The sequence below is a fragment of the Gamsiella multidivaricata genome (genome assembly GCF_025024155.1).
Source record: "Gamsiella multidivaricata strain RSA 2152 chromosome Unknown BC939scaffold_16, whole genome shotgun sequence".
Classification (NCBI taxonomy): Eukaryota; Fungi; Mortierellomycota; class Mortierellomycetes; order Mortierellales; family Mortierellaceae; genus Gamsiella; species Gamsiella multidivaricata.
Genome location: NW_026251724.1, coordinates 437,739 through 452,626, shown reverse-complemented (window position 1 = coordinate 452,626; position 14,888 = coordinate 437,739). Strand labels below are relative to the sequence as shown.

The 14,888-nt window shown below is 49.4% G+C and overlaps 4 protein-coding genes across 4 annotated transcripts; 3 read left to right on the top strand and 1 right to left on the bottom strand.

The window, feature by feature from the left end:
• The first annotated feature begins 2,550 nt into the window (after positions 1-2,550).
• Positions 2,551-5,684, top strand: BC939DRAFT_444522 (uncharacterized protein). The gene has a single exon (XM_051554690.1). It carries the CDS (start codon positions 2,690-2,692, stop codon positions 5,567-5,569), a length of 2,880 nt encoding a protein of 959 aa, XP_051414702.1. The 5' UTR covers positions 2,551-2,689; the 3' UTR covers positions 5,570-5,684.
• A 41-nt stretch (positions 5,685-5,725) lies between these two features.
• On the top strand, positions 5,726-9,761 carry BC939DRAFT_79813 (uncharacterized protein). The gene is made up of 4 exons (XM_051561907.1): positions 5,726-6,470; positions 6,562-7,961; positions 8,082-9,252; positions 9,373-9,761. Exons 1-4 carry the CDS (start codon positions 6,170-6,172, stop codon positions 9,402-9,404), a joined length of 2,904 nt encoding a protein of 967 aa, XP_051414701.1. The 5' UTR covers positions 5,726-6,169; the 3' UTR covers positions 9,405-9,761.
• A 1-nt stretch (position 9,762) lies between these two features.
• On the top strand, positions 9,763-12,510 carry BC939DRAFT_79814 (tRNA synthetases class I (M)-domain-containing protein). Its single transcript, XM_051561908.1, has 6 exons — positions 9,763-10,030; positions 10,142-10,258; positions 10,344-10,637; positions 10,736-10,787; positions 10,891-11,410; positions 11,491-12,510. Exons 1-6 carry the CDS (start codon positions 9,972-9,974, stop codon positions 12,453-12,455), a joined length of 2,007 nt encoding a protein of 668 aa, XP_051414700.1. The 5' UTR covers positions 9,763-9,971; the 3' UTR covers positions 12,456-12,510.
• Positions 12,511-12,524: 14 nt separating this feature from the next.
• On the bottom strand, positions 12,525-14,863 carry BC939DRAFT_444515 (uncharacterized protein). The gene is made up of 7 exons (XM_051554689.1): positions 14,563-14,863; positions 14,376-14,402; positions 14,161-14,280; positions 13,941-14,052; positions 13,604-13,818; positions 13,117-13,486; positions 12,525-12,996 (listed from the first exon to the last, which is right to left on the bottom strand). Exons 1-7 carry the CDS (start codon positions 14,586-14,588, stop codon positions 12,694-12,696), a joined length of 1,173 nt encoding a protein of 390 aa, XP_051414699.1. The 5' UTR covers positions 14,589-14,863; the 3' UTR covers positions 12,525-12,693.
• Positions 14,864-14,888: the final 25 nt, after the last annotated feature.

Genomic DNA, 14,888 nt, shown 5'->3' with positions numbered 1-14,888 from the left:
TCAACGGAGTCGATTTTCGCACAATTCCAAATTTCCTTTTTATCATGCTGCAGCCAATATGCTCACAGGTTAATGCAGTCGTAGGTCCATGCGGTTCAGTGAAGCCGATATCCAGATCATGAACACCATAGAAAATCAGGATCATATTTTCAAGGACACGTTCATTATGGAAGTAGTAGACACCCTCAAATGGCGCGTCAAAAGGGCATCATGTGTTAATGCTGAATGTAGGGTTTCTATACGCGCATATTTGATTTGATGGTGAGATTGTTTGAGCCCTGTGGTTCAGTTGTTTACACAATGGAAGATAGGCCAATAGGCAGATTGACGCCTGTCAAGATTTATTAGAATCTGTTTCTCTTCCTACAGATTTACAGATTTACAGATTTACAGATTTATGATCCGTGGACACTTTCATGAAGACGAAGTGGAGGAGTCCCCGGATTATGTCCATGGAATCTAAGAGATCCATAATCACGCATATGATAGCTGCATGCATACATGCGTGCGTGCGTGCATGCAACTACCAACAGGAGAGCCCCAGTTCTGACAAAATATAAAACCAGGCAGTCGAGTTCTCTACTCACTTCACTCAATGCACTGTGTTTTGTTCGTAATAGACTAAAAAGAAAGGGCTGCCCAATTTGTGTTCCACGGACCGCGATAGGACACGCGAGTTCGGCAAGATAAACAAAGCAATAACAACAAAAAGTCAGGACAACATACGGATAGTAAATAGAAATGATTTGTGCCATCATGAACAAATAAAGAACTCGTGGATATATAGATGCAAGAGATAGATGGAGGGCGGAGGATCCTCTGGGCAGTCTGCACTGTTGGAGAAGAGGGACGCCTGTCGAGCAAAAAGATAACATAGCCTGGAGCATACGAGAGCAGAGTATATGTAATGAAAACCGTTTACAATAATAAATATGGGCGATGAAAAGCTCTCTCTCACAGGTAAACAAACTGGAGTCTGCCAGTTATCACCAAGGCTATCTCGAAGGAGAAGGAGGTGCAACTGTCTGGTAGACAAAGAGTGGAGTGAAAATCAGTCCCATTGAGAGGTTGAAGCAGCTTATTGGCATGCTATCACGGGATGACATGGCATGGTATTATTAGGCACGTTGTCTCCACATGCATCGAGAGGGTGCCAGGAACCAGGGGTACCAGGGGCGCCAGGGTGAAGGGCACACTGAGCTAGGCGAAGACACTACCCCACGGGGGTAGGGGATACAAATAGAGTTTTAATATAATGAAGAGCGGGCTTGACACGCCAGGCACCTGTGTTGGCGTTTCATCTTTATTTTTCTCTCACTCACACTCGCCCACTCAGCTCTCTCTCCCTTGCCTTCACGCTCTACGCTCACGCTCTCCGTCTGCTCTTTTTGCCTGTCTACAAATATTATCGAGCAAATAAAATAGCAAATAGCCGAACAAACAACCACCACACAATCCACAATATCATTCTATCATATTATCATATTATTGTTATTGTTATTGTTATTGTTATCGTTAGTCTATCGTTGATACTACTGTATACTACTGTATACTACTGTATACTACTGTATACTACTGTATACTACTGTATACTAGTAACTGCATACTAACAGCACACTGCTGCATCGTCTTCCCTCCCTTCTCTTGTTTTTTTGCTTGCCTCGGCCATTTGCTCCTCCCCTTTTGTTGTACCTGAACCAGTGGATGAAAAACATACTGGTCCACCAACTGTACCTGCACCAACTGTCCTGTACCTGCACCAACTGTACTAAACTGCACCCTCCTTAGTCTCATCACACTTCACCTCCGCCTCTCCCTTCCATCACCTCCGCCTCCTGCTCGGATTCCCTTCCCCTTCCCCTCCCATGGACCTGCTCTCGCTGTAGCTTCTCCTCTCTCTCTCTCCAGTCTTCCAGTTTATTCTTTTTTTTATTCTTTTTTTCTTTTTTTCTTTTTTTTCTTTTTTTTTTCTCTCTTCAAGACTTTGTCTCATCTCGTGGACCAACGCACGACAATCAGCTACCCAGGTACTTGTATGTGACCGAATCAGCCAGAAACAACCAGCAGCAGATTCGGAGAACTAATCCCTCGACCTTCGGGCCCTCAATAGGACTAATTCTCAATGCAGCTGCACCAACACCAGGGGACATCAAGGACATCGACTCGGCAATCCCAATTGACCCAGGATCACTCTCCTCGATCAACACCTATACCCGGCTCGCTGTCTTCACAGGGCCACCCTTCACACTTTAATTATCATATCCCAACTACCACCACCGCCAAAAGCAATTGCAACAGCAGTCTGAACATAGGCAAGGAACCATTCGCTGTGCAAGGAACGCTGGAGTCCTCCTCTGCCGATAAGCAGTACAAAGTCCTGGGAATCCAAGCTGCTGAGACTATGCCTAGCTCAATAAACAGCGGCCAGAAGGACAGCAACCAGCCCGATCACTATTCTCCAAACGACGCCAGCTTCTTTTATTACAACATCAGCAAGGCCAGCACCAGCACCATAAACGGCAACGGCAGTGGGAGCAATCCGCGTCAAGCCTCGTCCTCGTCCTCGTCTTCGTCCTCGCCTTCGGCTGCCTACAGGCACCATCAGCAACTCCTTCATCATCAGCGCCAGCGTCTGGAGAACGACAATAGCAGCAAGGACGCGTACCACCAAGGTTCAGACTTGACATCCATGACAACCGACGACGAGACCTCATCTGCAGCCAGCTTTCGTCAAAGGCCACGCAAATTGAGTAAAGCAGGATCTGTACCATCACCCCTCGGTGATACATCGTCGTTTTCTAGCATCAGGGACGGCACCTCCAACACGCTGTCAGCATTTTCTTTTCTTTCCTCAGGTGAAAAGGGCACCAGCAGTGCCAACGTACCGGACGTCAATGGAGTATCGCCATCTCAACTCCGCGTCCGACATCTGGAGCGAGATTCGGCTTATGCAGGATATCTCACAAAGTTCTCATCCAGGACCTTTTTCTCCCGCAAACAATGGAAGCGACGATATTTCATCCTGCACGAACAATCGCTTTATTGCTTCAAATCCTCAGACCCACAACATCCGCTTCTCGAGTCGCTAGTCCTCTCACCCGAAGCTATCATTTGTGTCACGGACATTTTCTCAGGAAAGCGCTACTGTCTCCAGATCTCCTGTCCTGGAGAAAAGAGCTGGTACGTGCTTGCAGACACGGCTTCCGAAATGTCAGGCTGGCTCAAAGAGCTCAAGAATACAGTGCACCGTGTCCGAAATCTCCAGACTGACGGACAAGGAACAATCTATTCAGGCTTTTCTGAGATTACGGAAACATCGGGCACCTCAGCTACTGCGCGAGTACCTTCCGTTCCTGCCATTCCTAGTCAATATGGGCATATGCACCGCGACTCAAGATTTATGGCCGGCGCGCTATCTGCGACTTCTATGCCCCCGCTTCATGGCCAGACTTCAAGCTACAGTCAACATCAGGATATCGACTTCTACCAGGGACAGGTCACAAGTCTTAATCCGCCTCCGCGCTCCATCACCCCAAAGCCATCAACGCCAACACCCGGATCTGGACCGCAGCGACCTCAGGGAAGTTCTCAGGGACATTCATACGGGACATCAGCACCAGAGCAACCACAGCAATTTCTGCAGCCGGAAATCAAAAGGAGAAGAAACAGCTCGCTCTCATCCGGTCAGCATGTGTCGGATTACGCCAGCTTTGGATCCGTCATGGAGCGTGCAGACGCCATGGCGGACGCACAGAAGGGAGTGCCTTCGTCGTCATGGACAATTCCGGCTAAATCGGAGAGATCGGACATCAACTATGCGACTATTCCCCGCAGTAAACGAGAGTCGACTATATCGACCATGACTGGCATGTCCAACATGTCGTCTTTTCCGAACAACCACAGGACGTCAATGATCTCTGAACAATCGGAATATACTGTCTCGCTCCCTCATCGTAGTGTGCAAAAGCAAGCTGGAATCTCGCCACGGCCTATGAGCCCCGTCTCTTCTCGGCCATTGAGTCCCAGTCTGACGCGATCGAGCCCCAGGAGCTCCCTAGTCATTTCGCCTCCTCCTCGGAGCGTTCACCGGCCGGCTAGTGTATCAATCAGGCATTCGACACAGATTCTTCCGCCACCGCAAATCCTCACCGCAGGCCTCCCTTCGCAGCAGCCTCTCCCAAGCAGTCCATTCACATCAAATCCGCCGACTTCTAGTTTACCTGCCACACCAGAGTCCGGTGGAGACCAGAGTGCTAATGGATCCCTCTCTCGTATCACGAGCATCCGTCATCAGCGGGACCCTGGACTCAACCGGCACAGCATGATCAGTGTGGTCTCAACCTCGGCGAAGTCTGTTGGAGGTACAGGATCGATCCAGGAACGAGTTCAGCGCAGCTCGTCAAGAACAAATGCGATGAGATCAGGATTGCCTTCAACTGGCGGCCCTCCGCTGAAACCGGCTACTGCTACAGATTTGTTGGGCATGAATCGACCTCTTTCCCCAACACCTTCCTTGGCATCAGCACCGACTCTCCCTCTACCAGAACCCCCGCGGACTAGTTCACCAAGTAAAGCAGGCTCTTCACCACGTTCTGTGTCTTCCTCCTCCTCATCATCGTCAGCGACCCAACCCACTGAGGCATCTCGTCGACTTTCTTCTATACCGCATCACCATGAACCCGATCTTCCTATTCCCAATCGCTCCAAGGCTCGCATACGATCACAATCTCAGGAAGCAGCGCTGATCTCTGCAAAACTGGGCGATCTTCAATTATCTCGTCGAGCGACAACGCCCTCGCCAAGACTCAGTGCGGTGCTGACTTCGAGCAAGGAAAATACATCTGCAGGATCTGGGGAGGAGAACGGCAAGAGCAGCAGCAAAGGCAGCAAAGGCAGCAGCGCTCATAGCAGACAACTATCGCTTCCTATTCACGCCATGTATGTGCTGCCTGCTCCTCCCATTGGTCAAGCACCTGTTCAACCACCAGCATCAGCCAGCTCTTCTCGTCCCTTATTGCAGAGGCCATCCGGATCCAGCTCAGCACTTCGGCCCATCTCATCGTCGATGAATAATGTGGCCTCATTAGGGGGTGGTATCGCCAGAAAGTCATCCACCAGCAATTCGGCATCTGGAAGCAAACGGGATTCGACTTTGAATACGAGATTATCTGCTTTGATATCATTGCCCCCAGGACCTACAACTGCGGTGCCTCTCCCGCCAAAAGCGTCTCTGCCTGCTCCACCTACTTCTGCGCTGCCAAAGAAACCGACCTCCGCGAATACGTCCAATACTAAATCAGGGCCGGCGAACGCACAGACAGGATTCGGTGCTATCCTAGAGGAAGAGGAGGACGACGAGGAGGACGACGATGAGGATGATGGTGACGAAGAGTATGTATCGCGGCTACAGTTTGAGGAGCTTGAGGCAGCCAGGGCCGCTGCAGAGCAGGGTCTTGATCCGGACAGTAATGTCACTACTCCAACCACAGCAGCACCACGAGAGTACTATGCGACCAAAGAGAGCAAGGTTGTAGAGTACATCTTCCCTAGCGAGTCCTTTACTGCATAGACAGGCAATGCCTTTATTCTAGCCCTTCCTTGTGTCTTTTGTACTATCTTCATCATGTTCATCCGCATTGTTCCTTCTCCAAATACCATAATTAATATAATAAGTTTAACTGCCTGTTCTTCTTCGTGTGACTGTGCGCATGGTGCCCTCCACAATGGTCTATGACGACGTGTTCTCTTGCGCAAAACTCACCATACCACCGGCTTTGAATGACCAAGGCGACATTACCAGCATGGGCGACACATTCAATGAGCTTCTTTTCTCGTTAGCTGCCAGGGCTGCGGATGACCACGAGGATGACGGCAGCAAGGAAAGCACCAGCCTACTACTGAAACGAGGTGTGACCGCACACAGCGACAGCGAAGCGGAGCAGGAAAGCGATAGCCGTCGCACCAATATCTCCAGCAGCAATTCCAGTCGCAGGCATGGCAACAGAAGCATGCTCCACTCTATGTATGCGTCACCCAAGCAGACTATCCCGCAGCGGAGACAGTCTTCCGTTCCTGGATCGCCTACTCTGCATGGTGCGCTGAAGGAAACATTGATGATATTGCGTTTGCCACTGTTTTTCTCAATCAAAGATGATCAAACTAGAAGCTAATGCTGTTGCTATCAACTGCTGGGGATGGAAATTCAGATCTTCTGCAGGAGCAGGGAACACCTTCGCCGTTCATCAGTAACATGTCAGATCCATGGGATAAAGATCGTGATGAACCAAGTTTCGATGTAAGGGGAAGAGGTAGTGGCAAAGGTTCTTTAGAAAAATCGCGATCGAGCTCAAGTATGGTTATCGAAGATGCTTCTCCACCCTTGCCCTGGAAAGACCCCAAGAGTCCATTTGCATCTAAAGAGGACCTGAGTTCAAGCCACCGATTCAGCATGGACGCCATATCGGACGGCGGTAAGCAAGATATTAATGAAAGAAGTCTACTCGGAAAGCAATAGTTCTAGTGGTTACTCATGATCCTGACTATCTTTTATTTTCTTTACAGCTTTTGTAATGCCAGCGAGCCTCTCTGACTCACAGCACCTTCCACCATTGGCGGAGGCGTCCACCAGCGCTTACAGCAATCCAAGCACGAGTACATCAGCTGAGCCAAAGAAGAAAAGATGGGGCCCTAAAGGGCAAAGGGCGACATTAGGCTCGGTATCGGTAGACGATTCCTCAAAGCACCCACCATCCGCTTCAGCTTCGACCATAGAAACATCCTCTCCAATAATAGCGACCCATCCCATAACTGGATCAGAAGTCTCAAAAGCATCACAAACACTCCCTGATGAAACGTCAGCAGCAAATTCAGCCAATAATTCGTCCGCCAAACCATCTACATTTGGCCTTCATACATTTTCAGGACCAGGGATGGGCATTGTCTCTGGACTGACGTCGCTCAAAAATTCGATCATGATTCCTGCCATGTCCTCTACAGCACACAGGACCGAGAGGACCAAGGGATCCCAGGCGAGTTCCTTGACCGCCTCCCAGAGTAGCCTCCTGGACTTTGTAGATGAGGACCAGCCACCATTACAGTCTCACCGACATCAATCTATGTTATTATCTCGTCCAGAATCGCCTGGATTGTTGCGGAGCAGGTTTTTAAAGACGGCGAACGACCTAGGATCAGGCAGTTTGATGCTGGAAAGAAAAAACAACGATTCGAGGAAGGAAAGCAGGGATAGCCGCGTTGCTAGAACCAATACCCATCATTCCACATTTGGTATTACCTCGGAGCACAGATCGACATCGTCCATGTCCACGACTTCACAGCGGTACTCGAGTAGCCGGGGTCATGTTTCCAGTAGCAACAGTGCTACTCATTCGCTCTCGCTACTCGAAACAGAATTCCAGCAGCTGATTATGAAACAGGGTCAGCTTTCTGCACACAAGATTGAGCTCTGCAAGGAGCTGCTCTCGCTCTACAGTCGTCGGAATACGAACGAACAACGACAAGAGGAAGCGACGCGAACAGAGCAATTTGAGGAGGCGGATGTAGCAGCAACGACCATTCGCCTTATCCATGAGCGTGTCCAAAAGGTTGAAGGAGCATACATGGAGACGGACAGAGCACTTTGGAAGAGTAAGAAGCGACAGGACGAGCTGAGCAGACAGATCGCCGATATGCAGCAGGCCGTGATGCATGAGATGGACCAGATGCGCCAGGAGAGAGAGACGGAAAAGGGGGTTCGTCGGATGGAGTTACAAAGGGTTCGGGAGAGCGAGATGGAACGGATTCAAGGCGAACGGGACGAGGTTGAGAAGGAGAAGAGCGATATTGCTCTTGGACAAGATTTCTTGGGAAAGAACGAGGCCGAGCTGCTGGAAAGGATGGAGGAGGAGACTAAGACAGAGCAGGATGAGATGGACGACTTGATTGAGAAGCGGAATGCCACTCGAGTAGGTTCAGCTTTTGTGGGAGGTGCTTCCCTTGTGATTTATATTCTGATCTAGATACTAAACGTATTTTTTTTTTCTTTCTTTTCATTATATGTCTTCTCACACATGGGAACAAAATAGACCGAAATCAAAGAGTTGACGAGGAAGCTAGAACAGCTCAGGAATCAGGACAAGGAGTATGGTCGTAGCATTAACATCCTTCAGGGCAAGATCGCTGTCATTGCTCAGCAGTTTGACGGACTCGCCAAAGAGGTTTCGCGCGAGAAACGCGGGCTGGAGCGTCGTATGACCGAAGTTCAAGCCAAGACTCAACATCTCGACCATCAGGAATCCAGCGTCCTGAAGGCTGTGCACGAGGCAGAGGCCACGCAGGAGGAGATTGCGAGTGAGATCCATCAAATCAACTTGCAACGCGATCGGCTGGAGGAAGTGCGCCGGCTGTTTGAGGGCGAGCAGGCGATGATCCAAAAGTTGCGATTAGAGGAGGAGGAATTCAGGGAGAAGGAGGCCGGGTGGAACATGCGGGCGAGCAGTCTGGGTGAGGGTCTAAAGAAGTATGAGTCGCAAATCGAGGCATGGACGAACCAGAGCGTAACAGATCAGAAAGCCATTACAAATCTCGAACTGGATTTAGATGCGACTAAAAAACGGATAAGTACAGTTGAGACGCTCAAGACGCTCTCGATTCAACGGCGCGATTTTAAACAGGCTTCACAGTGTTCAGCCGAGCTCGCAAAGTGTAGGGAGACGATAGCTCAGCAGCAGACAGAGCTGGATAATTTGACCTCCAAGATGAATGGACAGGCGCAGAAGCAGCTCAAGAGCCTTGAGAAGGAATATGAGGACGCAAAAGCGCTTGCCAAGAGCGAGGAGGACACTCTGTTTAAGGAAATCCAGACTGCAACCACGGAGGCCCTCGATCGAATCAATGCTTTAACTTCAGATACAGCGGAAGAGCAAAAGGACAGCCACGACGCAGCGATGAATGGCGCATCTGCAGAAAGGCCTGACGACTCTAAAACAAGGACAGTATCGAGTTCCACGGGTCAACTGTCCCGCCGACTACTGAACGAGATGCGTAGCGAGATCGAGAATGTATGTGCGATTGCACGGATCCGCTTCGGCCGTGAGGAACCTGTTTATGTGGTCAGCAGCCAATCCACAGGAAATTTATCGTCTGGCTCAAATGCTGCACTGAAGACAGATTCGGTAGAAAGTGTACAGGAACAAAGGCAGCGACTAGAGCGAGATATTGAGGCTGCGGTGGCCGAGGAAGACTACGACGCAGCAGGTAATATGTCATTCTAGGATGTTCTCGTTGACGGCGGAAAATAGTGCTTGGAATATGTACATGAAAACGGGGAAATTCTAAACAAAAGCACTTTCCACCTATTGTTTGAACTACTTGTAGCCGAGCTTCAGATGCAGTTAGACGCCCTTTAGACAGATAGCAGGATACTTCTGCACGGTTCTCGTTTTTGTTTGCATCCTCTGCAGATGCAGCCTGACTCAACCACAACACCTTCAAAGGCATGATACAAAAAAAAATATACGAAAAGAACGGGGCGCAGGCAAACATTGTTATCGATTATTCAAGGGTTATATAATCGTAGCCACTACATACGAAAAGGCACCCGTCTATGTTGATCGTTGGATATGGCTGCCCAACGTCAGGCCCAGTCGGCACCCAATGCTGGGAGTACTCGGCGGTCACCTGATATCTGCTCAATGATTGGTGAATCCGTTCCCCGCTGACTCAAAGCACCGGGCTGGCATAAAAGCACGCCTTCGCTGCACGCTTTGTCCTTCTGCCCTTCTTTTCTCCATCTCTCATTACTCATCCATTCCTTCTTCCACTTCAGAGTATCTTCTTCGATTCTCTCTTGAAAGAGATTTCACTTTTATTCTTCCCACGCATAAAAAAAAAGGAGCCCTTCAACGAGGAGCAATACGCACAAAAAACAACAATATTATTCAGGCACACGATACCACCGTTTTATTTGATTCGCCATGTCTGCATCCGCTACCATCAAGACCGGCATTGCCCTGCCACCCAAGAGTCCTCACAAGTAAGGCGCCGAACATGCTCGTTTCTTGCGGTGCTCTTCGTAATTGATATTATTATACATATATGTCTAACCAATTGCTCGTACTTTGATCCACACATAATGGAACCCAAGGGTTCCAATCCCTGGCGAGCGTAACGTTCTGATCACGTCGGCCTTGCCTTATGTCAACAACGTGCCTCATTTGGGTAACATTATCGGGTCCACCCTCAGCGCCGATGTCTATGCCAGGTAACGTGTTTTCTTTTTTTCGATGGGAAAGCCATGAAGCTGTGCATATTGACTAAAGACGAATCGAACTACTTAATTAATTCAGGTACCAGCGTGTACGCGGGATTAACGCGTTGTACATCTGCGGTACAGACGAGTACGGTACTGCGACAGAGACGAAGGCCCTGTCGGACGGAGTGACCTGCCAGGAGCTGTGCGACAAGTACTATCCCATCCACAAACAGTGCTACGAATGGATGGAGATTGATTTTGACAAGTTTGGAAGGACGACGACGGAGGAGCAGACAAAAATATCTCAGGATATCTTTTTGAGATTGTATGAGCGTAACTTGCTCGTCGAGAAGTCTCTGCTCCAGTTGTACTGCAGCCAATGCGACAGGTAATTTTGGGGAAAAAGAAATATGTTTTGATTTGGTTTATGTTGATCAAGCAGGACCTTTGAAAAGCTGACTGTGTAATGGATTTGGACTGTGTTAGATATCTTGCAGATCGCTTCGTTGAGGGAATCTGCCCAAAGTGTAACTACGATGTAAGACAGCGTTTGCATACCTTGAGGAGTGCACTAGCCTTGGAATACTAGCCGCAACAACCGTACCTAACCCATGCACTTTTTCATATCTATTATACAACAGGATGCTCGCGGCGACCAGTGCGACCAGTGCGGTAACCTGTTGAACGCGATCGATCTTATTAACCCCCGCTGCAAACTCGACGGCAACCGCCCGGTGCAAAAGGAATCAAATCACCTCTTCCTGGATCTCGAAAAGCTGCAGCCCCAATGCGAGGCATGGTTCGATAAGGCCTCGACCGAGGGTCATTGGTCTGCGAACGGCAAGGTCATCACTCAGTCCTGGTTCAAGGAGGGTCTGAAGTTGCGCTGCATCACCCGTGATTTGAAGTGGGGAACTCCTGTACCACTCAAGGGATGGGAGGGCAAGGTGTTTTATGTCTGGTTTGATGCCCCAATCGGATATCCCTCGATTACGGCGACGTATACGAAGGAGTGGGAGAAGTGGTGGAAGAACCCGAAGGATGTCAAGTTGTACCAGTTCATGGGGAAGGATAACGTGCCCTTCCATACTGTGATCTTCCCAAGCACGCTTATTGGAACTGAAGAGGAGTGGACTCTCTTGGACAGCCTCAGCACCACTGGTATGTTCGTTGTTGCGTTATATGAATTACTTGCGTCTGTTGCATATCCGATACTAATCCCATTGTTTTCGATAAAACAGAGTACTTGCAATACGAATCTGGCAAGTTCTCAAAGTCCCGCGGTGTGGGCATCTTTGGCAACAACATCCAGGAAACCGGCGTCCCTCCCTCAGTCTGGCGCTACTACCTCCTCTCGAACCGTCCGGAGACGAACGACTCCCACTACTTATGGAAGGATTTTATTGCACGTAACAACAACGAGCTGTTGGCGAACCTTGGTAACTTTGTAAACCGAGTGATCAAGTTCGTGAATGCCAAGTACGACTCTGTTGTCCCTGCACTCGAGAGCGCGGCGGCACCGACGGACTCGGACGAAAAGTTGGTCCGGGAAGTAAACGAGAAACTAAAACTATACATCGAGGCTCTGGACAGTGTCAAGATCCGTGAGGGATTGCGTCTGGCGATGGAGATCTCAGCTCTGGGCAACGTGTACCTCCAAGAGAACAAGATTGATAACACGCTCTTTGCGGAGCACAAGGATCGGTGCGACAGGGTGGTGACCACGGCACTGAACTTGATCTACTTGCTCTCGGCGATTCTCTTCCCTTACATGCCCTCGACTTCGGACTCGATCGTCCGTCAGCTCAACGCTCCCCTGCGTCTGTTGCCCGAGGAGCTCACGGTCGACGCGATCCTTCCGGGACATGTGATCGGCAAGGCCGAGTACCTCTTCAAGCGCATCGATGAGAAGATGGAGGACGTTTGGAGAAGCAAGTACGGAGGCAGCTCGTCCGAGCCTGCACCCGAGGACAAGAAGAAGAAGAGGAAGGCTGCCGCCAAGGCTGCAGCTGCCCCCGCTCCAGTCTTTGAGGGCGAGAAGCCAGCAGAAGTTCTTGCTCTCGAAAAGCGGATTGAGGAGCAAGGCGCCCAGGTCAGGGACTTGAAGGTGGCCAAGGCCGAGCCAGCCGTTATCCAGGCTGAGGTCCAGACCCTTTTGGGACTCAAGAAGGATCTTACGGACCTCTTCGCCAAGCTGGCCATCTAAAAGTGAAATGACAAGGAATAGACACTTTTTGTCTGGGACATCCTTACAATAAATACAAACGAGGGTGTAATTTGGTGTTCTTTTGTATTTGTTTATAGATGCAAGTACATCTCTTTGCTCGATCTTGTTGCTACAACTCTCTCTCTCTATTTCAACATGACAATCTGCCTGCAAGACTTTCCATTTCTTCTTCATGTCCTCGTCAATGATCAGCCTGCCAAAAGAATGCCGCCGAAAACTACTTGCTCTCGTCGTCCTTTTTATCCTCATCCTGCTTTGCCTTGTCATCCTTTGGTTTGTCCCCCGTATTGTTCGAAGCGGACGAAAAGCCCTGGAGGACATTCTGGATACGAGGGTCGGTTGTGTCCACACCCGAGAGCGATCCTAGCACCGAGTTCATGAAATCGGGGTCCTGCATCGCCTCGTCAAAGTCGCCGCCCTTGTTTGCTGAACCTGCTGATCCATCGTTTCCAGTCATCGACATCTGGATTGCCCGTTGCATCTCCTGTTCTTCTGTTAGTCCCTCCATATCATGATCGCCCTACAAAAACATAAAAGCGTATTCAGCGGAAGAATATTGTCCACAAAGCCCAGGAATATGAAATAATAATCAAAGTAAACCGAATATTAAAGAGAGAGGAGAAAGGTAACAACAACTTACATCTGCCTGCGACGAAGCCAAAGCCTGTGCCAAAAGGTCATCGTCCGTCACCATAGCACTGCCAGCTCCTCCTGCAGCCGTTGCCGCAGCATCAGTAGACCCAGTGGCAGCACCAGTGGACGATGCATCAGCTCCGCCCTCAGTCTTATTACCACCACTTGCAGCCTCCTGACGGGCACGTTCCTCCTCCAACGAGATCCTGAGAGCCAATGCCAGTTCGGGATCCAGATTGGGATCGACCCCAAATTCGTACGACCCTCCGCCACTCGAGACATACGCTGGTGCCGAGCCGTCCTCTCCTGCGACGATCGAAGAGCTCACTAGCACATCGCTCAACAGATGGGGGCCAGGTGGAACCGTCACCAAATTGCTACGGAACAAAACACGCGATGAAAAGTGTAATGAAAATCGAGATATGAGTCAAGCGATCAGCAAAATGGAGCAATAAAGATACAGGATAAGTTTCCGGTCCTTGCTGAAGCCATACCTATTGTCGTTGTTGTTAACGGCGGCAACAAAAGCTTCAAGTTTTGTCGTGTTCTCGGCCTCCTCTCCGAAATTGATGACATCGACAGCAATGTTGTTCTTCTTCAGCTTCTTCGCCAACTTGACCAGCGTCTTCTCGTCCTCCTCCACGGGACTTCCTACAAACACAATGATCCGCTGTCTCTGGTTCTTGTTCTGACGATGCTTCAGCGCAAGCTACCGATTCCATTTGCCATAAAGAGAAGAGAATAGAAGTCGTCAGAACGCAACGAAACTTGGATATAGGTACAACTCTAGGTTTTAAACAAGACGAGCAAACCGGTTCGATTTAGTCGTACCTGTGCAATCTGAACACTGGTTGTAAAGGAGACCTGACCACCGATGGCGACATTATGCAAGGCTGATAAGATCTTGCCAATATCCGATGTAAATGTCACCAGCACCTTGGGACTAATATACATAAAAGCAATAAGACGTATTGAAGATTAGTAAAACACGTCCTTCGCCTCCAACAACCTCATTTGCGAGTGGAGATGAGAAGGATGAACGGGGACATACCTCTTTCCGGCCATGGTCATCAAACTGACCGTGTTCTCGGGATTGGACTGAGTTTTGGCGCCAAAGATTAGGTTGACAGCATCGGCCTGTGCCTCCAGACGAGTCGGTGTGTAGTCTCCGCTGTGGAAGGTAACAAAGGAGATCGAAAGACGTTAGGACATACATGTCAGGGATCATGTGTGCAAGAGGGAAAAAAAAGGCAGTTTTTGACTTACTTTCTCATCCATTCCGAGTTGTCGAGCCTGTGGGTCGGTGGCGAGAAAGTGCATACAGAGGAAAGAGAAAGACAAAGACTCATCAGCTTTTGCGCTTTCGAATGAGCGCATATCCATGCTTTTCTTTCGTCGTGAAAGTCGCTTTGATCTCCTGGGTAATGATGGAATAGGTGGTACAGTTGCTTACACCAAGATAGAAGCCTCCAGAACCATGGTTGAAATATGTGTTGTTTTATCTGCGGTTGAAGAGTTTGTTGTAACTGTCGCTGCTTTGCACTCGTTATTGTTTTCCTGACTTGAAAAGGAGCTTCCGAGTTAAAAAGGCGAGTTGAATGACAAACTAAATGCCGAAACGGTTGTCTATCCTGAACTTGGTTTTTCTCAGTTCTGTATCAGGCGGAGACGAGTGTTGGTTGAAGACGGAAAAAGAGGAAAAGGTGGAGAGAGTAAAGGTGTGCGTAATAAACGAAAGAAGAATGGTCGACTACATGCAAACGCGCCTTTGAGCTCGTG

Excerpts from the sequence above, each read along its gene's own strand:
- BC939DRAFT_79814 (XM_051561908.1), top strand. The coding sequence starts at position 9,972 with ATGTCTGCATCCGCTACCATCAAGACCGGCATTGCCCTGCCACCCAAG. Across the intron at positions 10,638-10,735 it reads TACTGCAGCCAATGCGACAG|ATATCTTGCAGATCGCTTCG; the intron begins GTAATTTTGGGG and ends GGACTGTGTTAG. Across the intron at positions 11,411-11,490 it reads GGACAGCCTCAGCACCACTG|AGTACTTGCAATACGAATCT; the intron begins GTATGTTCGTTG and ends TCGATAAAACAG.
- BC939DRAFT_79813 (XM_051561907.1), top strand. The coding sequence starts at position 6,170 with ATGCTGTTGCTATCAACTGCTGGGGATGGAAATTCAGATCTTCTGCAG. Across the intron at positions 7,962-8,081 it reads AGAAGCGGAATGCCACTCGA|ACCGAAATCAAAGAGTTGAC; the intron begins GTAGGTTCAGCT and ends GGAACAAAATAG. Across the intron at positions 9,253-9,372 it reads GGAAGACTACGACGCAGCAG|CCGAGCTTCAGATGCAGTTA; the intron begins GTAATATGTCAT and ends AACTACTTGTAG.
- BC939DRAFT_444515 (XM_051554689.1), bottom strand. The coding sequence starts at position 14,588 with ATGGTTCTGGAGGCTTCTATCTTGGT. Across the intron at positions 14,281-14,375 it reads AACTCGGAATGGATGAGAAA|CGGAGACTACACACCGACTC; the intron begins GTAAGTCAAAAA and ends TACCTTCCACAG. Across the intron at positions 13,819-13,940 it reads CCAGTGTTCAGATTGCACAG|CTTGCGCTGAAGCATCGTCA; the intron begins GTACGACTAAAT and ends TGGAATCGGTAG.
- BC939DRAFT_444522 (XM_051554690.1), top strand. The coding sequence starts at position 2,690 with ATGACAACCGACGACGAGACCTCATCTGCAGCCAGCTTTCGTCAAAGG.